General features: G+C 34.5%; 1 protein-coding gene across 7 annotated transcripts in view; it reads right to left on the bottom strand.

The window, feature by feature from the left end:
• Positions 1-21,983, bottom strand: part of LOC150093229 (uncharacterized) — a 307,481-nt gene that overhangs the window by 109,350 nt on the left and 176,148 nt on the right. For all 7 annotated transcript variants that reach the window (XM_090413531.1, XM_090413528.1, XM_090413534.1 and 4 more), the window contains 2 exons: positions 11,710-11,810; positions 1,316-1,574 (listed from right to left, as the gene is read on the bottom strand). In XM_090413531.1, coding sequence (XP_090269657.1) covers positions 1,316-1,574; positions 11,710-11,810 — 360 coding nt within the window. The remainder of the gene's footprint in view (positions 1-1,315; positions 1,575-11,709; positions 11,811-21,983) is intronic.

The raw sequence follows: 21,983 nt of genomic DNA, 5'->3' as shown, positions 1-21,983 counted from the left end.
TGTGTAAGCAGAGTTAATGTAAGGTGGTATAGCCACTTAAATAGAATGGGTGAGGAATGGTTAACAAGACAGGTGTTTGATGCCAAGATGGCAGAAAAGAGACCCAGAGGAAGACCAAGGTCTAGGTGGACTGATTCAGTCAGAAGTAACTTATAAGGATAAAATGTTAGATATGACAATATTGGAGTGCAGACAAGTAATAGACTAATTTAGAGGAAAATTATAGGGAGATTAATAGTAATGTAAACTTAATCATGTAGTAGCCTGAATGCCCCTTGAGGGTACGTATCAGATAGCTGACGAAGTTTGTAGTTACAGTGAAAAATACAACAGCAATTATATATTTTTGAAGACAAAATACTAACAATCTATTGGCACTGGAAGCAAGATTACACATTAGCCAATAGCAATCAACACATCAATGGTCACTGCTGCTGACCAAAGCAAATAAGGCTTGAAGGACAGCATGTTCTTCTGGCCAGGTTTCCTGTTAGCAGTTGATGAATTTTTATGTGACTTCTACCCATTTGTAAATAAGTGTTTGTATAGTACAATAATACTGTGAGTGGACTAAGTATTTTCATTATTTTTTTTTTTACAAGCAAAAACCTGATCTAGAGATGAAACATGGTACTTTTTCAAGCTGCTTCAGATTTCCAATAAATGGGTGGCAGTCTCACATCAGGTGATGAAATTATTGTCCAATGAAGATCAAGATATCAGTTGACTGATGCAGTTTGTAGTGGCTCAGAAGACTGAAAGTAAGATTTCACAATACTGGAGACCTCACAAATAACAGATTAATTTGGAAGAAAAATTTTTCCTTCATACTCTGTTTTAATATAGAGCAACAAAAAAAAAAAGTTTAAATGCACTAAAAGGTCATTATAAATATTTTTCTGGAACAATAATGGCTGTCTTTGCACTAATATTTCAAATGACATGTATTTTCTTGATCCATTTTGTGTTTGAGGATGAAAACCTGAGTTTTCTGGAGAAAAAGCCCTTTGACTTGCATATGAGACCAGCTAACTCAGCTTCATTTGAAAATTGTTATAAGAATGGAGTTCAAGCCAAGCTTTCCAATTTAAGGACACCAACACTGTTGCCAATAAATGAGTTACAAAAGGCAAAATCTTATATAGTCTTCTGAAAAAAAAAATTGTTGACAGATAAAAAATAATATCATTCATAAATCTGCATATAAAAATACACAAAATATCAGTATAATTCATTCAAAGAACAAAACCTGCAGCATAATTTTCATTGCCAAGATGAAGCTTTTTAGGCTCTTTTCTTCATTAATTTTGCTTACCATTTGCTAACTTGTGTTTTTCTCTTGTTACATCTTGTGTATCTGATGATATATACAATATTCCTGTTTTGGGATCTAATTGACCTGACATTTCTCCTTTGATTTGGCTTATTGTGCTCACTGTAGCATTTTGTTCAGAAACATGGCTGCTTTCTTCCTGAGTAGCAATGGACACATTTGGTGTCAAAACAGCAGAAGGAATCTGCACTGTGCCAGTTTGAAGGTTTTCTGCAATTATTCCTGAATCTGCAGCTGAAACCTGTATAAAACAAAAATTATGCATCTTGCTACTTTAAAGAAGATAATTAAAATATAAATACTATCTACACAGAAAACAAGCATAAAAAATTCCAGTGGAAAGGCTTATATGTTGATCCATAATGGTATTATTTAAGGAAATTACCATCCTCAGGAACAAAGAACAAATTGATATGTGCATGCAGGCACAACATAGAGTAAGCATAACCCAAGTAAAAGCAACCATTGGGGACACAATTTTAGGTCTAAAGTCGTAAAATTGTGTCCCCAATGGGCTGGGTTGGGTGTTCTTGGCTGTTGTGCTGAAGTTCTGAGGATCAGTGCTTCCCAGATTTGAGGCAGTTTTATACAACCATATTTATTGAGATTAGGATAGTTCCTTAAAGATGAGGCTGACTCCAGGAACAGTCTTTCATATTTGAATTAGGCAGGACAGCCAACATCAGAACTGCCAAACCCCAAAACTACATCTGGTTCTACCACTACAGTCACTCAGGACTTGCTGACCATGCATTCGACACCTGCCTTATGGCAGGTGTTCAAAGCATGTGGATACTATGGAAAAAAAGGCCATCTTACTCCACAGAAACAGATTCAAATATGAACGAATGTTCCTAGAATCAGCTTCTACCTTAACCTCAATAAATATGGTTGTATAAAACTGCCTCAAATCTGGGAAGTTCTGATCATGAGAACTTCAGTCCAACAGCCAAGAACACCAAGCCTAGCCCATTATGGGGAATGATTTTAGGACTTTAGACCTACTTTTGTTGTTTCTGCTTTGGTCATACTTGCCCTATGTAGTGCCTGCATGCACATATGAATTTGTTCTTTGTTCCCTGAGGATGGCAATTTAACTGCCAAAATACTAGAAGTGTTAATTAAGTTTTCTCTAATTAATATATAGTGTATGTTAATTTCCTTAAATAAAACCATTAAGCATAATAATAATAATAATAGCTATCTCACTATAGGTAGCTCTACTGATATGTAGTTATTAACTACATATCAGTAGATATGTAGTTAATAACTGCATATCAGATTTAATATATACACCATCACTACAGTGGACTTGTGTTACAAAGAAGAAAAAGAAAATCCTTGTTGAAGCTTCATCCTATCACTGCTATTTTAAAAAGGCATTCACTACAAAAAACCTGCCACTATAACTTTTGTTCCCATGAGTTTACTATAGAGTAAGAGTAAAATTAATAACTAATCAACTGATAGTAACAAACTCCCTGCCTAAGGTGAAAACAGAATATTTCAATACACACCCTTAAAAGTACAAATAGCTTACATATTTAACAATACTAAAAGATAATCAAAAACAGAAAAGTTGCATTACTTACTTATTACTTCTTTATTCTTTACTACTTTACTCTCCTCCCCATAACTTCTGCAAAGTCTTTCAGTAGGGAAAAAAAAAAAAAGGAAGAATTGGAAGATATCATACATTCTTTCTCACTATTATCTTGGTGCATATAATTCACAAAGTGATGGAGCAGTCATCAAAAAGGCAACTTTTTTTTGACAACTGGAGAATGAGAACTGTCAACTAATCACTGATCTCCAATATGGATTCCAAGAGTCAAGATTCACAGCAGATTATTTCTGGACACATGGAAAGGTTTAGAGAAACCACACTTGATATTTCCAAAGCATTTAATAGGATTTAGCATAGATAAGCTTCTCGGCAAATTGCCATCTTATAGTTTGCTTTCCACTTTTTGTAACAGGACCACCAGTTTTCTCTCGGGTTCTTCACTACATGTAACAGTGAATGATGCTCTATCTATTCAGATTTCTCCACTAGTGTAAATGTTCCTCAGGATTGTGTTATGCATTCTCATATATATACTTGGCATTCTCTAACTGACCTCAAACCCTATCCAAAGTTTTGTTCATGCTAGCATTTCCATTCCTACTGCTCCCATGCATATGACAAAGCCTGCAGTGCTCAAATGATTCAAGCTTCAAGATCTATAACCAGTGCCCTAAACTGTATCTCCATACTAAGCCAATTGATGTGAAGTCGCTATCCTCTATATACAAGTAGCCCAGTCGTGAAATTACTTCAGGTGCAAAATTTGTTTGCATACACTTAGATAAAGGATGAAACCCAGAATATAATTTCTTGGCATCTTTAACTTATGTATCTCCATACAGAAAAGATAAGAGGTGATGATTACCTGGTCATCTCTAATGCTTTCAAAACACAATTTTGTCTTTTTCTTGTGGGGAAAAAAAGAATTTAGTTCTGCACTTATTTTTGATGATGTCAAAACTAGATCTCTCGTCTCTGACTGCTGCTTAACCTTAGCCTTTCCTAGCACAAATGCATGACTTATATAACATCCTCGGTTTACAAAATGTCTTGGCATCTGTTCTTTTTTAAAACATCAATTTTCATCTATCCAGATTCTAATACTGTACAAACCCATCCAATCTCAAAATACGGTTTTCATATTTGAGAAGATGCACCAAAAACCACTCAAAAATTCTTAATGCAGTGCAATTCAGCAAATTGATGACTCTCTCTTTCTTACACACACAGATTCTCTCCAGCAACCAACTATACCACAGTTTTTGCATAGTGTCCTTTCTACAGATATTTCCATGAGCACCCTTTTCTACTCAACTTTCAATAACATGCGCAATGGCTAACAACATCCATTTACAGTTGAAATACTAACTGAATTCATCTTCCATTCACATTCATCTATCTCTGTGTTGTGGAATTGCTATCACCATGAGATATGCTCTAAAGACTAAAACCTCCAGCTTTTTAAAAAGAATTCAACAGATTATTATTTTTCTCTTGGCTCATGCACAACACTAATTTGCAATAACATTCATTGTGTGTGGAAGTGATAAAGTGTACATACTAAATTAAATGCTAAATTAGTAGCAAGTTTTTCTGCTAGATTAGACAATACTTGACAACAATGGCATTCTCATTTTCAGTCCTATTTTGACTTAGTCAAAATGGGGCTGAAAATGAGAATAGTGAGTGCCTTAGTATTCCATAATGTACAGCACCATTCCAAGGCTGTATATATCACATTAAACACCTTACAAGAGACTACAGTCCATCGCACATTCTAAATTTTGAAACAATGCTTCCTTATAGCAAAACTAACAAACAAACAAACAAACAAAAAAAAAAAACATTAATAAAAGGACAGCATATGGGTTTTTGGGGAGTTTTTTTTTACCTTTCAGAACTACTTTTTTTTAACGTCTTGGGTTCACAATGCAGTTTAGATTTTTCTATACACCCAAACAACTTCACCACAGGCATGTGGCCAAATCAGTCAATGTCTTCTTCAGATTTTGCAACTAATGAGATGCAAGGCTTTCATTTTTTCTTGAATAATAATTGTATATTTGAGTCTATAGTCTACCTCTGAAAGCTTAACTCTGATTAGTTTAAAAACTTTCATACATGTGATTCTTTTCAATATATTAATTTTTTATACTTCCTAAAACAAAATGATCACTTCCTATCTCAAATCTCCTGTCTACTCTTGCATTCTTAACCAACATGAAGATATCACCAACAGTAACATATTCAATAAGTTTTTTTTATTTCTCATGTCATCTCTTCTTATGAATATGTGCACATCTTCATATTGAAACATGCTGTTTAAACACTTTGAAGGTACATATCAAGAAATTAAAAGATACTCATTTTTCATAGCAATACCACTATCTATAGAAATCCCCCCCCCCAAAAAAAAAGAATTTGCAAAACACCATAATTGTTTTGGATAAAAAGTCAAAAAGCCTTATTTATCCCAAACTACACAAATAACTTTCATAAACAGTGACAAGATAATAATATTTCAAGTAGTCTTTTGTTCATCATTATATATTATATATATTCCCTAATAGTGAAAAATATAAATACTGAAGAAAAAATAATTATGAATACGAAGTTCATTATTATATTTTTAAACAACATAAAAAATTGCATTAGCCTACATTAAAAGTATCTAAGAAACTTAAAAATATGATAACTATTTGGATAGCATTTTCTTAAGTTCCTTTTATCTGCATTCATACCTGCTAAAATAAATTTCACTTGTCATATATTAATTCAAAGATGATTGTCATGTTGTGTATTTAGGTCCTGGAGTGCATTTTTGAAATTTTGATATTTCTTATTTGGGATAAACTGGTAAACCATCAGAATTAATAACTGAAGTTTTATAAGAAAGAAAAATTAAACTTATCCTCAATCTAAATTGTACATACTTCTGAAAAAAGTCTGCAGAAATTATCATCAATATGCCTAACAAATTGTAATGATTCAATAAAAATCAATAGGATCTTGTTAACTCAAACATCACTGAAGTTGTGAAATGACTGATCAATTTTGTTGGAACTGATTTTATTAGACAGAATTTTGTGAAACTGATTTCTTCATTGTCATCAAATTCCTGATATGTATCCTGAAGGGGTGTACAGGATATGATAGTACTACATGAAAAACTTACATCATTACCAACTTCCTATCTAGAATTTTCCTCCAAATCAATCTGTTACCTGTCAAGACTAAAACATTATCAGATCTTATATTTGTCTTCAAAGGTACTTTTTTTGCTGTATCAATCCACCTATATCTTGGTCTTCCTCTGGGTCTTTTTCCTGCCGTTTGGCAGGAAAAAGACCCAGAATTGGTAACAGATGTGTTACCAATTAGCTCTGATAACACATTCCTGGATGTTAATAATGCCAGGTTCTTTCCTAATATCCTCAATTTTAATATGATATTGTCATTGATGCTATCTGCTCACACCCCTAAACTTTCTCAGGACTCTCATATCTGCAGTTTCTAGTCAAGTGTTTTACTTCTAACCCAGCTCTCAGATCCATAAGTTAAAATTGGTTTGAACACTGTCTTGTATACAGCTAATTTAGTGTTTTGACTAATTTCTCTCTTATTCCATATAAATTTATTCAGTTGACTTCCTACCAGCTTTGTTGATTCTGTTGTCCATTTCCATATGTAATTTACCATTTTCATTAAAAATTGTGCCTAGGAAGCTGAAATGTTTTACTTGTTCTATAGGTTCTTCATTCACAATGCAGTTGATATTTTCAATGTTAGGCCTATTTTGATTGTCTTTGTCTTGTTATTGCTAACCTTCATACCATATCTATTACAACATTTATTCAATTTAGTCAGGGAATCTTCTAGACTTATACTGGATTTGCTTAGAAGTATAACACTGTCCGCATAAAGTAGAGCTGAGATTAACTTTTCCAATTTTGATATCAGGTTTGATACCACTTTCCTTTATAATGTGACCTATACAGATAATGAATAACAGAGGGGATAACGTACATCCTCGTCTCACACCAGATTTAACATTAAACCATCTTCCTGTACTTCCTTCAATTCTAACTGCTGATTTACAACTCAAATAAAGATTAAATATTGTTTGATATAATGCCCCATTGACACTATACAACCGTAGCATTTTGAATAGCTTTTCTCTTGGCACCTTGTCATATGCCTTTTTCAGATCTACAAAACTTCAATATAGCTCTTTGTTATATTCCAATGATTTCTCAACTTTTTGTAATAAAGTGATAATCTGATCCTGACAGTCTCTATGTGACATGAATTCAGCTTGTTCTTCACCAAGCTTCTTTTCCACAATTCTTCTCAACCGTTTCTGAAGTATACTTGCATAAATCGTACCAGGAACACACAATAGGGGGAAATACCTCTGTAATGCCCACATTCAGTTTTATTTCCCTTTTTATATATGGGTACTATGAGAACTCTACTCCAATCATCTGGAAATCATCCCTCTGTCCAGGCCTTCTGAACTATGCAGTGCAGCCACTGTAAGACTTTTATACCTCCAATAATATTGAGTACTTCTGGTCAAATAGCATCTACTCCGGGTGCCTTTCCACATTTCATGCTTTTGATGGCTTTTATTTTTCTACTTCAAGTATGGATATGTATTCCTAATTGCATGCGTGTTCAGTGTTTTTTTTTACCACTGTGTTGTCATTGCTTGTTTCATTTAGCAATTTTTTGAAGTAATTACTTTGTACATCAAGGATATCTTTTTCTTCAGTTTTCATGTGACCTTTATCATCTCTAATTCCTTTTACATCATGCTTTCCTCCATTTCTGAGCTTTTTCAATAGTCTCCAGAATAATTTGCAACCTTCCTGATATTTATTTTCTGTGTTCTTAGCAAATTCTTCCCATGACTTTTGTTTAGTTAGTTTTAAAGTGTTTAGCTTTCTTACCTTTTGTCTCTGTATTCTCTAAGAGTACAAGCTGCCTTATTCACCAGGAACTTTTGATATGCTTTCTTCTTTTCCTTCACTGCCTCTTTAACTTCCCATGTCAACCATGGAGTTCTGATTTTTCTATCCTTGCAGACAACCTCACCACATGCCTCTCTGGCTGAATCAATCAAGGTTTTCTTCTAGGCTTGCCACTGAATCTCTAAAGTTTGGTTCCTGTTCTTTTTTCTTTCATTTTTTCTTCAATAATCTTTCTGTATTTTAGTCTACAGTTCACATCTGAGAACTGCTCAACTTTTATTCGCTTTAAAACTTTCTTACATGTTATTATTTTCAATATGAAATTCAATTTTACCCTGCTCAAGACTAAATAGTGATCACTTCCAATTTCAAATCCTCTGTACACTCTGGTGTTCTGCACCAGGGAGAAAATATCACTATCAACAATAACATAATCGATGAGACATTTCTTATTCCTTGCCTCTTCTCTTCATGTGTATTTGTGCACATTTTTATGTTGGAATAATATGTCATTAATAACCAGTCCATGTCCTGAGCAAAAATCCAACATGTATTTGCCATTATTATGAGCTTTGCTCTTTTCTCCAAATTTTCTCCAAATATTTTTGTATGTCTGACAATCATATCCTATTCTGCTATTTAGATCCCCAACAAGGACCAACTTTTCCTTTCCATTGTGTCAGTTGTTTTCTCTAAAGCCTCAAAAAAAATAAATCTCATTGTCCAGTTCCAGATTCTGATATTTGCCTGCCATTCAAGGAGATTAGCATCATATTTAGATATTTAGTGTTGAATACTATGGCTACTCCTTCTTTTCCTTGATTATCATTGCCTGAATATAACATTTTGTATTTATTGCTCAGAAAAATCTCACCAGTTTTTGTCTTTTTTGTTTCAGTCACCCCTATTATGTCAATCTGGTACTTATCTAATTCCTCAGCTAGCTCCATTTCTTTGCCATTTAGTCTTCTTATGCTGATAGTACCGATCTTGAACTCTGGTGATGTTGAGTTGGGGTTTGTTTTCAGATTTGTTCCAGTGGCTGACTTTTCACTGTTCACCCTGGTTTCCTTGTGAAAACAACAGGGACCTTGTTTAAGTTTGCAACGCCCCAGCTGGCATGAAATTCTATCATGTTGTATCATTCTTTTATATTGTGGTTTAAGCCAATAGGAATTATATTGTGGTTTAATTATATTTTTATATTGTGGTTTAAGCCAAGGATGGGCTGGCAATTTGGCTAAATCCCAAATTGCCAGCCCATCCTTGTTCATTCAGTATCCAGGTGATCACAAGGTGAGGATTGGACATTAGGTCAGAAGCTTTGATTCTTTATAAGTTCAAATTCTCAAAGAATAACTATGACAGAAGAAGGGAAAGCATCTGATGTCAGCAAGGGTATTAATCCAGCAGCATTTTATTCTATGCTATTAAACCCAAGTTATTAATCTAGGATTATCAATTATATAATATCTATGAGATGATTTTACAAATAGAAGTACTCAGAAACAATCTGAAAATTCTACACAAAAATCAATTTAATAACCACAAGTCAAAATTATAGGAACTGCTCTTGAAACTAAAAAAATGTTCATTTGTTCATTAATTTACTTAATAAAAGTTCATGTGAGTTAAGTTCAACTATAATCTTAATTACTGCTTTTTGGCATCAGAAGGCACCATTCAGACAGAATAAGGTGAGGACTAATTAACCAACACTGGACACTGCATCATGTGCTGGGAAGAGATGGATTTAAAGTACCAAGCTACTGTAACAGTAACGATTTGACTCCTTAATCAAGAAGTTACCTGACCAACATACTACCAACTTCAACCAGCATAGAAGTTGGTAGCTTGTTAAACAGGCCCTTAAAAACTGCTACTAAAAGAAATCTTATTCACATAACATCCTTTTGTAGCAGATGCACAGAGCACACTGAATCTTGATGTGAAAATATCTATGGAGTTTTATGAAATATTTTTGCATTCTGGTAAAATGGATACTACCTGAAAATTCAAATTATAATCAAATACAAACTTCCAAGAAAATCTTATACAAACTATAGAAGTAATAACAGAATAAATCAGTAGAGTAATCTGGATGTGCAGTGTTAGATCTTGAATGAGGACTCTTTCAAGAAAAGAATCATTCATTCAGGATTTAACAAAAACACAATACTAAGTAAGAAAATACTTGTACTGCCAGCAAAGTAAGCATATTATATGAGAGAACATGTCACATTTTCTTTAGAAAAATGGAAAAAAAATAGAAAATAAATTTTCATGTCTAAACATAAATATATTGTTTAAAGTGTTAATGTTAAATTATGCTCTATACAAGAATGTGTATCTAAGCACTAATAAAAGTCCAAAGGTTGCTAGCTGACCATCGCCGATGACATGACGTAAACCCCAAGGCAGTGGCGTTCGTGGAAAGCCAATGAAACTCGCGTTCTACGAAAAGCACACTCATCGAGGAGCAGAGGTCTGATGCCACTTTGTAAGAGCAAATAGGAAGGCGCCGTGAATAAGATTCGAAGGCGGAAAGAGGGTGCTATGAAGGAGGATAAAAGCGAGTTCACATGTGTTTGAAGCCTTTTTTTTTTTTTTATCTGCCTGTTTCTCGGGCGGACCAGCGATGCTGATGACCGGAAGGAAGCTTGACGACGACGAGCTGCAACTTTTCCCTGTTGCTGACTGACGCGAGTCGGACAAGCCTATACGTGAGATGAAAGCAGTTTCTCCAATTCGGGCCATCGGTAAAGGTTTTACCGATGTGAGACAGCAAAGGATCCCCTTTGATGGCAGTCGAGCTAACGACAGCAACCCATGAGATGAGCGTGTGTCCAGCAAAGAAAAATGCCCAATTCGTGACGAGCACGTGACTTCTGTGTGATGGCAACTTACCGTAGCAGAAAGGTATCCCCTCACAAAGGACAAACGAAAGAATCACGACATCATCACGTCAAGGTGGTAATGTACTGAAACCTTTTTTTTTTTCTATGTAATAATTAGCTTTGGATGAAAGAAGGAACAAGATTTTGACTAGGAGGAAAGATAACTTTATAGTGACCATGTGTAATGACTTATTGACTGTATTGGACTAGTAGTCTGAGAACTTAAGATTGTGCGGTTCCTAATTTAACGTGAAGGAGTCAAATGACAGAAAATTTAGTTTAGGAATTGAACTTATGTTTTGTGCTATGTGTGAACTTAATTTACCTGCATGGAATGTGAATAGCATACTTATCAGTTTGAAAATTTCTTATTTGCTTAACTAGTGATTTAGTAATGATATAAATTATTTGCCTTTGACATGTTAAACTTAACTGTAATCTCTTTGACCATTTAATAAACATGTTTTTTATGTAAGCCTGAGTTTTGTCTGAGCATGAGACTGATTTTACCACTCATAAAACTATGGACCTATGCACAAGGGGAATATAAAGGAAACTAAGAGCATTTAGGCCATGACTGTATGCTAAGATTATTTTAAGCTACTTAATTCTTTTAACAAGGTTAGGTAACACTTGAACTACAGGAAGGTTTCTTTGGACAAGAAATTTCTGTCCTAAAGCTCTGACTGGCGCAGCTAAAACAAACAAATATCATCATTTGAAAAGGGAAACGGGCCCCAGAGAGATAGTTTAGAGATTTATTCTTAGTTGGCACAGGAGAAATAATAGTGAATTTATAGGAAACCAACGACATAACAGCAGCAATGTACTAGTCTAATAAATAAAAAAACATAAAAATGTCTAAAAATCAATGTTTTATATACTGCATAACAACATGGTTTTCAAATTACTCTCTGAACGCAAAGCAAGGATACTTACTTCCACATGCTGAATCTGAAGTCCTGCTTGTTGCAATAATTCAATAACTTCTTTACTAAGATGACCTTGCTGTCCTAGAAGTTCTGCAGCATCCTGAGTTTCTACAAAATCCAAAGTTCACCCAACTAAAGATTATTACAGAATTAATAACAATGTATTATACATTGGCAATATCATATGATATAATATGTTAACATAATGCAACATGTAAAGTCTAAAACAGCTTTTCTGTGAATTAGATCAAAGTTCAACTTATACAGAATTCTTCCCACTTCAATTATAATATTTAATTTTTGCTGCCATCATAACATAGTTTTTTAAAACACAGGTTTAAAGGAAATTTTAAGCCACACATTTGTCATGTACATGTTATGAAGACTATTAGGAACTGAAGTAAAAAAGAAAGAAGTGGAGTGGTTTAACATTATTTCCATCTTTTAACAGGAGACTTCATCAAGGATTGCTATAGCATTAACTCTCAGTTACTTAAAAAATAATTAAAGTGTGATGAACCATATTCAAGTTTTTAATTGGAAAACCAAAATATCTGAAGAAAAAAATAACTCCAATTACAGATGAATCATACACTGGATAACAAAATGCATCCTTCCCTTTAATGTTACATAGTGATCAGCATTCATTTTTATGAAATCATTGAGACTACAATCGTGTTAAGAATAATTACTTGAATTTCCTGACATTTCAACCTCATATTAAGATTGTAATCTGTCATACACACACACACACAGAGAGAGAGAGAGAGAAGCTATATTATATTTCAAACAGTATGCCAAAGTGACAATAATTTGATCAACCATTATTCTACTGGCCTGACTTCTAGTTAAAAAAAAAAAAAAACTACATCAAAGCTATATCCTATTTAAAGCACTGTCAGTAACCAAATTCATAATAATAATTTTAATACAGTAATAGTGGTGGCCTAATCAATTATTTAACAGCATTGTTAAGGCCAAGATTCTGGATTAATAGTCCTAATTATAATTTAAAATAAACTCTTAAAACAAAGAGTTATGATTCTATGTTATTTTCAACCATCTAAATGTAAGAAAATTGACATAAACTGGGTTTTATATTGGCCGAAGGATTTTAATTGATAAGAAATACCAACAAGTTTTGCCAACTTAGCTGTTTGACATCAAACACATGGAGTGCGTATGATGTCAACTGTTGTTATGCAGGAACGTTCTGTAATTAGCAGCAAAATTTAACTCTGGCATGCTTAATGATCTTATGAGGGTCTTCCAAATATCAGCTAGAATTAATCCTTAGTTTCTATTGAGGTTGTGTTTAGAATGGATAACTGTTATGGCTTCTTTTATGTATCGGGAGCAGAAATCTTCCTCTAAATAAGGCATGGAGCTCCAGATAATTTTAAATTAATGTTATTATTCAAAGGGGGTAGTAGTCTCCCTCATTATTCTGTAATAATGAAAAAAAAAATATGCACTCTGTTGACACCATTACCTACTCTATGCAAATATCTTATTCCTTGTTTCCCTGCTCACCTTCCTTATATAACTTCCAGGAATGTCTTGTTATTTTACTCATCCCCATCCCCTCCCATTCAATGAAAATCTACATTAATCTGATAATAATACCTCACTAACTTATGTCTCAGTACTTTTTCCATAATTCTTAACAGCAATATTATATCACATGTCTTTTGTACATGGATAATTTTAAAACAAGCTATTAAAACAACTTCCTGGTCCTATTAACCAGGACCAGGAAGCACTATCCCTGGCTTAGCAATGCTCACCATTCATCCTTCATCCCAAATCACTGTTTAACAAAGTTATATTTTATATTCATAGGTAGCCAGGAGTTAATTAGGGTTGGGTTGTTTTAAATTATGGATAAAGCAACTACAGCTATGAGACCAGCATATTAAGTCTGTTAACTGCACATGTTCTTAGTCAATTTACTTGTTTTTGCAAGAAGAAAAATGAGTTTTCAGGGGAAAAGCTTTCCCACCTCCACAGGTGTGTGTCCTGAATGGGATTGGAACCCATTCAGGAGACACAACTATTATAAGGTCTTTTCAACTGAGGGCAAGTTAGCTGGCATCATGTGGAGGTGGGAAAGCTTTTCCTCCTGAAAACTTAAGTTAGAAGTTAACAGAGTTGCCTATTACCTACAGGTTTTGCAAGATAATTAGACTTAATAGAGTGGGCGCTCACTATAACTACTGAAAAGTCCTGCATAGACATCGCCACTTGTTCTAAAGGAAAGTCACTATAGCAAACTAGTTACTATAACAAAGCAGGCCTCTAGTCCCCATTGGCTTGCTGTAGAGTTGACTGTATAGCATATCCAAATAAGTTAACAGCATTATACATAATACCACACATCCTTATGCATATCTTTTTAACTGTAATTCACAACACTACATATGAACAAAATAAATTATGTAATTTATTAAAAGGCTGATATTCCACTGGACTGAAACAAGTATCTTCAAAGCACAAAGCACTTATCAAAGAACACAAGACAAAGTTGTTGGAAGTTTTTCACTTGGTTATGCTATAAATTAAAGATACCAAGAAATTATATACTTGGTTTAATCCTTTATCCAAGTGTAAGCAAACAAAGTTTGCACCTGAAGTATTATCAGGAGATGGGCAACTTGAATAAGGAAACTAAGACTTCACATCACTTGGCTTAGTATCCATGCAAAGCACATCTCCTTTCTTCAACAGCTTTCTCCAATCCAGAGTAATTCAATAATAAGGTGTGATACCTTTTGGCAACTCGTACATGAAAAAATATAACTTCAAACCTTAGTACCACTTCTGGGTCTGGAGGTGGAAAACTCCCACTGAAAAGATCTCAATAAAGGTAGAAACTGGTCTGGGTAGTGACCCTTCCCATAATGCATTGCATTATACATGTCTTCAAGGAGACATGCTTTGCATTGTGGGATTCTAAGGCAAGTGATGTGAGGTCTTAGCTTCCTTATACGAGTTGCCCCAGTCCTGAAAATACTTCAAGAGCAAACCTTGTTTGCTTATACTTGGATAAAGGATTAAACCAATTATAAAATTTCTTGGTATCTTTAATTTATAACACAAGACAAAATCATGTGACTATAGGAAATAATTAAAAATGGTAACAGAAAAAGAAAGAACTAGAGTCCTAGTGTATGTCCCTCTATGGCTGGATATACTAGAAGCCCTAGAGGTATCTATGTACAGTGGACTCAGTGCAGTAAACTCATTACAACAAACTGCTGAACCATCCATATTATACATGGGTACAATGCTAAGCTAAAAGAAATTCGCTAACAACTAACCACTATAACAAACCATTCATGGTATCTACGAGTTTAATATAGAGTCAATTATGTGAACTTACCTTCAGGATAAACTCTTCACCTATCATAATGATGATGGTATATATTTATGTCTTTGAGACAGATATAGTAATTACTTTTTACTTAATAAGCCAAGATATGGGCATGAACAAAAGGCACTTTTATACATTCCAAGATGTATCAAAGGATGCAGTTTGTCTTTACCAAAAAAGAAAAAAAAAAAAAAAAAAAAAAAAAATATATATATATATATATATATATATATATATATATATATATATATAAGGATTGTTAGTTTGTTATGTGATTTAAGAGCGATGTGAAGATAATACTTATGTAACACTTTCATGGATCTGTATTTGCTGCTAAATATTCTAGAATGATCATTTAGAGTGATGAATTTAGAGCACTTTTTCACTAAATATCAGCTGACAGTCTGGATAGTCACTCTTCCCAATACCCACCTGAGAAGAGAATATTGTCATGCATTAGAGAACAGCAAAGCAACTTGATGAGAAGTCAACAGCAAGTAGCAATGTCATGAAGATATTTCATGTGTAAAAATTTATTTTCTCATGACTGGATAAATAAGGATGAAAAGAATAAAAAATTCCTTATCAAGTGTTATTTACATTTACAGTGTTATAACAATCAGGTAAAAGAAGGGGTAGCTAGGGTATTCAACACTAAATACAAGGCCAATCTTCTTGAATGGCAGGCTATTTCAAGCAGAGTGATGTGGGCTTATTTATGACTATGGCCCCACAGTTGGTTCTACTAAGGTAGAAGTGGAGACATTTTTTGAGGCTTTAGAGAAAGAACTGACAAAATGAAATAAACTTTTCCTTTTCATAAAGCAGAGTAGGATATGATTGTCAGACATACAATATTTTGGGAAAATATGGAGAAAAGAGCAAAGCTAATAATAATGGCAAATACATGTTGGATTTTTGCTCAGGACATGGACTGGTTATTACTAACATATTGTTCAAACATAAAAATGTGCACAAATACACATGGAGAGAAGAGGCAAGGAATAAGAAAAGTCTCATTGACTATGGTATAGTTCATAGCAATGTTTTCTCAATGGTGCAGGACACTAGAGTGTACAGAGAATTTGAAATTGGAAGTGATCACCATTTAGTCTTGAGCAGGATAAAATTGAATTTCATATTGAAAAGAAGAACATACAATAAAGTTTTAAAGCGAATAAAAGTTGAGCAGCTTCAGGTGTGAACTGTATACTAAAATACACACATATTATTCAAGAAAAAATGAAAGAGTTTGAAAACAGGAACCAAGCCTTGAATATTCAGTGGCAAGCCCTGAAAAAACATTGATTGATTCAACCAGAGAGGTATGTGATGAAGTTGTTTGCAAGAAGAGAAAAAGCAGAACCCCGTGGTGGGGACAGGAAGTTAAAGAGGTAGTGAAGGAAAAGAAGAAAGCAAATCAAATATTCCTGGTGAATAAGGCAGCTTGTGCTCTTAGAGAATATAGAGACAAAGATAAGAAAGCTAAACACTGTGTAAAACTAACTAAACAAAAGTCATGACAAGAATTTGCTAAGAACACAGAAAATAAATATCAGGAAGGTGGCAAAATATTCTGCAGGCTAGTGAAAAAGCTCAGAAATGGAGGAAAGAGTGCTGTAAAAGGAATTAGAGATGATTAGAGGTTACATGAAAACTGAAGAAAAAGATATCCTTGATGTATGGAGTAATTACTTCAAAAAATTGCTAAATGAAACCAGCACAGTGCTAAAAAACACACAACAGGCATGCAATTAGGAATACATATCCATACTTGAAGTAAGAAAAAAAAAAAGCCATCAAAAGCATGAAATATGGAAAGGCAGTGGGAGTAGATGATATTTGACCAGAAGTGCTCAACATTGGAGGTATAAAAGTCTTGCAGTGGCTGCTCTGCAAAACTTTTATACCTCCAATGTATTCATCATTAATACCTCCATTGAATTCATCCCTCTATCCAGGCCTTCCGAATTACTGCTCACAGTAATTCGGAAGGCCTGGATAGCGGGATGAATTCAAAATGGCTGGAGTAGAGCTCTCATAGTACACATGTATGAAAAAAAGGGAAATAAAACTTAATGTGAGAATTACAGAGGTATTTCCAGATTTCTGCAAAATATACTAGAGAAACAGTTGAGAAGGATTGTGGACGGGAAGCTTGGTGAAAAAGCTGAATTCAGGCCAAATAGAGGCTGTCAGGATTAGATTTTCACTCTGCGACAAATAGTTGAGAAATCATGGGAATATAACAAAGATCTGTATTTAAGTTTTGTATACTTGCAAAAGGCATATGACAAGGAGCCAAGAGAAAACTACTCAAAACACTACAGTTCTATGGTGTCAATAGGGCATTATATCAAGCAATACTTAATCTTTGAGTTGCTTAATTCAGCAGATAGAATTGAAGGAAGTACAGGAAGATGTTTTAATTAAAAATCTGTTGTCAGACAAGGATGCACATTATCCCTTCCATTATCTATATGGATCACATTATTAAGGAAAGTGGTATTAAACCTGATATCAAAATTGGAATCAAAAGTTAGAAATAAAACACTTGAGCAAAGACTAGAGACCACAGATAAGAGAGTCCTGGAAAAGATTAGAGGTGTGAACAGATGGCATCAATGGTAATATCTTGTAGATAAATTTATACGTTGGTTACACATGACTTTAGATTTTCTTACTCCAACACACTGACATAATGGTCAGTTTTGATGTCTCCTCCTTATTCACAAATGTCCCACTCAAAGATACCTTAGATCTCATCCAAGTCAAATTTCCTCCTGATATGTCAGCCCTATTTCAGTTCACCATGAACTCACACTATTTCATTTGGCATGGAAAATTCTACAAACAGATAGAGGGTACAGCCATGGGTTCTCCACTCTCTCCACCCCCAGCAAACTTTTTTATGGAGACTTGAAGAAAAAAGCCTTAAACTCATCCCCACAAAAACCCACTATCTGGCTATGCTACGTGGATGATGTGTTCTCTATTTGGCCGCATGGCTTAGACACACTCCACAACTTCCTAACACACTTAAATAATCGACACCTGAGAATCCAGTTCACCTTGGAAAAAGAAAACAACAACAGTCTTCCCTTTCTACACACTCTGATTACACACCAACCACCAAAATCCAGAAAATATTAAAACCAGTTAACCACAACCCCCCCCCCTCCTTCTTAATAGAGATTACACTAAATCTATCATCATTCCTTATATCTGGGTCATGTCTGAAAAGCTCACAAAAATCCTAAAAAAATATGACCTGAATACCTGTTGCAAATCACATAAGAAATTGGCATTCCTTATCTGCTCCACCAAAGACCAGCCACTTCCCCTAGACCTACCTGGAGTATACCAGGTCCCACACAGCTGTAAACTGTTCTACTATGGCCAAACAGGCGGGACAGTTAATATCAGGATATCTGAACAGAAAGACTACATCCAGTTTTACCAATACAGCCACTCAGGACTTGCAGACCATGCACTAGATACCCACCACAGAATAAGCTGGAAGAAAGCCACTTGACTACACCGTAGCAAATATAAATATGAAAGATTGTCCCTGGAATCAGCTCTAAAGAACTTCTCAAATCTCAACAAATTTGGGTGCACGAGACTGCCCCAAATTTGGGAGGCTTGTATCCTTGGAACATCAGCCAAACAGCCAAGACAACCCAATTTAGTCCACCAGGGGACACCTTTAAGACTCTAGGACCAACACCAGTTGCCTTCTTTGGCCTCATTTGCTTGTTGTTAGTGCCTGCATGCACATATCGATTAAAGTTTTTTAATTAATATTTTAGTATACATTGTCATTTCCTGAAAAATCTAAAGTCAATGGTAATATCATATTAAAAACGAGGATATTAGGAAAGAACTTGACATTGTTAGCATTCAGGAATGTGTTAGCAGAGTTAATCTCAGGTGGTATGGTCACTTAAACAAAATGGAAAGAAAAGATTAGCAAAACTAGTGTTCTCTGCCAGGTTGGCAAAGAACACTAGTTGGCAAGAAAAACACCCAGAGGAAGACCAAGATATAGGTGGACTGATACAGTAAAAAGTGCCTTAGAAGACAGAAGTATAAGATATGATAATGTTGGAATCTTGACAGATAACAGATTGATGTCAGTTTTTCATGTAGTACTATCATAATATCCTGTACACCCCTTGAGGGTACATGTCAGGAATTTGATGATGATGAGTGCTATTTTATGTTAAGAACATTAAGAACAAAATGAATAATTTTTTATATATGTTTAGACTAAAAGTAGTTTTTTTTATAGTGGCAAACTTTGAAACCATGTATTATGGAATCAGACAGCATGAGATAGAACATTCTAAATTTAACAAGAATTAGTAACAACAGGTAGCTTTTAGTAGAAACATCAATAATATCATTCTGATTATTGCTACCTGTTTAAATACATTTATTTCATTTAATTTTCAGGCATTATGTCCTTAAGAGGCGTGTGAATAGCATATGTGTGTGTGTATTTTTACCTTTTTTTGAGTGAAAACATAGGTAGCAACACAAACAGTCAGCAATGCATCTTATACATACTTTTGGATTAAACTCAGGATCAAGATAAACTGCAGACCACATAAAATCTGAAACATATGTTGAACAGCTGAGGAAATGGACTCAAGAAGTCTCTTCCTTTAGTCATTTGAATTGTGTGGTGTGGTAGGACACAAAAACCATGGAGAATGTTACTTTTGCATGTAATACCAGTGCAAGGCTATGACACCAAAAATATCATAATTTCCTGATATGCTGTCAAAATGTGCACAGGATACTTATAAAGTAATGAATAATTCAACTTGCATTATTATTAGCTTTCTATCAACAATTTCCTTCCAAATTAATCTGTTGTCAGTCAAGTCTCCAATACTGTTAGATGTCATGTGAGACATCTAAGCACTACTACTTGCATCAATCCATCTAGATCATTTTCCTGGAATCTAGACATGAAATACCTGTTTAATTCAACCTTTATAAACCAATGAGTATTTATTAACAGCAGTATTAACCTTTCCTTTAACATTCCACTGATATGACCACACTACCTTATATTAGCTCTGTTCACACACACATTCTTCAATGCCACTGATGTTGCATTCCTTTCTAATAAATTTTTCACTTGGTTAGAAAGTAAATTTTACTTGACAAGAAATTATATTCTTGTTTAATCCTCTATCTAAGTATAAGCAAATAAAGTCTGTGCAGTAAATATAACTAGGATACTTATATATAGCAAACTGTCGACTTCACATCAACTGATGTGGTTTCTTTGATATGTTCAGCTGACATCCTTCTATGGTCTAATTTACCTTCCTCAAAATGGGTGCCACTCTTCTGGTCTGGTCAAGGTAAGTTGTTTTGTTTTTTAATATTGCTCATGTACAGCAGGTGCAAAGGAGAATTTTGAAGATGATACAACAGAACTGTGGAATGTAGATTATGAGGAGAGACTGAGAATTTGTGGATTGCAGACATTAACAAATAGGAGAAAGAGGAATGATATGATAGAGACCTACAAACTTCTGAAAGGATCATACAGGATACGAATAGATGGAATTTTTCATTTTATTCAGGGTGAGAAGAGGACATCCATGAAATTTGAGAACAAATGAAATTGAAAGGAGTTGAGAGGTAGATTTTTTTCTCTGAGTGGTGCATGATTGGAATGGCTTAACTTTGAAGTAGTGAGTGCAGATAGCGTGAATGAATTCAAGAAAAGGTATGACAGGTGCTGAGTGATATGTGGCCTCCCTCGATGAGTTCTTGACTCCCTGTATGTCACTTGTAATAATATTATAATAAGAAATCCAACTGAAAGGACTACTACTTTAAAAGTAGTGTTGAGTCCTGGAAGTGGTAGTCACTTCTAGAAGTCAATACTTGTAGCACTGAAAATGTATATGTTGGGCACAAGAATAGTAAGCATCTCCACGAGCAGGTCCACTTCGAGTTCTGTCCTAATGCCTTAAGGTGAGTTTCTCATTGGGCCTACTGCACACAGAAGTGGACTGCTTTGTGCTTCCACAGAAGAACCTTGATATTCTGGTTGAATCCATGAAAGTTGCTCTGAACATTTCCCTATTCTTATCCAATTTCTAAGATTCCAAAAGCTTACCTCTGGCTGGTGTGTGTTTGTCAATTGATATTGAGAAGTATGAATGTGGCTAGTATCCATCTCTTCCTCTGGAAAAATGTTTAATATATCATCTGATATATCAAGGTCAGTTATTTTGTTTAATTTACATTCAGTGGACACTGAAATATTCGTTTTTTTTCTGTGGAAGTCTCTGGCAGTTTTCTTTCAGTGATGCTCTTGTTGTGATTTTCTTAACAAGCAAGTTCTTGTTCAGTGAGATACTTTCAGGAATCAGACTGTAATAGGTTAGGCAATTAATGCACTCCAAAGAGAGGCACTCATGATCAAAGTTCCAGTATGCTGAATATAATATGTTGGAATAGGTATATGCGACTGTGTTGCTTTTGATATTTTCGTAACTGCCACTTTCTCAGAATAAGAGGATTTCAGGACAGGTGATGTGGCTCACTTCCTCTTTGTTCCTGATATGAGATATTCTGTTCAGTCTATCTTTTTTATTTCTTTTTCAACTTTTGGCATGCTATGGAACAGGCTGGATGGTACTCACAGCAGACATACTTAGATTCCTTTACGGAGCAATATTTATTATCATGCTCTTTACTACCACACACTGCCAAAACTTATGATAGGCAATTGAATATGCCAATATTTTTGACATTTGAAGCATTTCGAGGATTAGGGATGTAGAGCCCAAGCAGCACAGTTTAGATATGCTGATTTTACCAATGTTGGAGGTTTGGGTGCATCAAAATTAAGAATGATGTTTCTGATCGGAACC

Source organism: Typopeltis vanoorti, chromosome 24 (genome assembly GCF_054136105.1).
Source record: "Typopeltis vanoorti isolate ZY-2024b chromosome 24, IOZ_Tvanoo_1.0, whole genome shotgun sequence".
Classification (NCBI taxonomy): Eukaryota; Metazoa; Arthropoda; class Arachnida; order Uropygi; family Thelyphonidae; genus Typopeltis; species Typopeltis vanoorti.
This window is presented reverse-complemented; position numbering and strand designations above follow the sequence as displayed.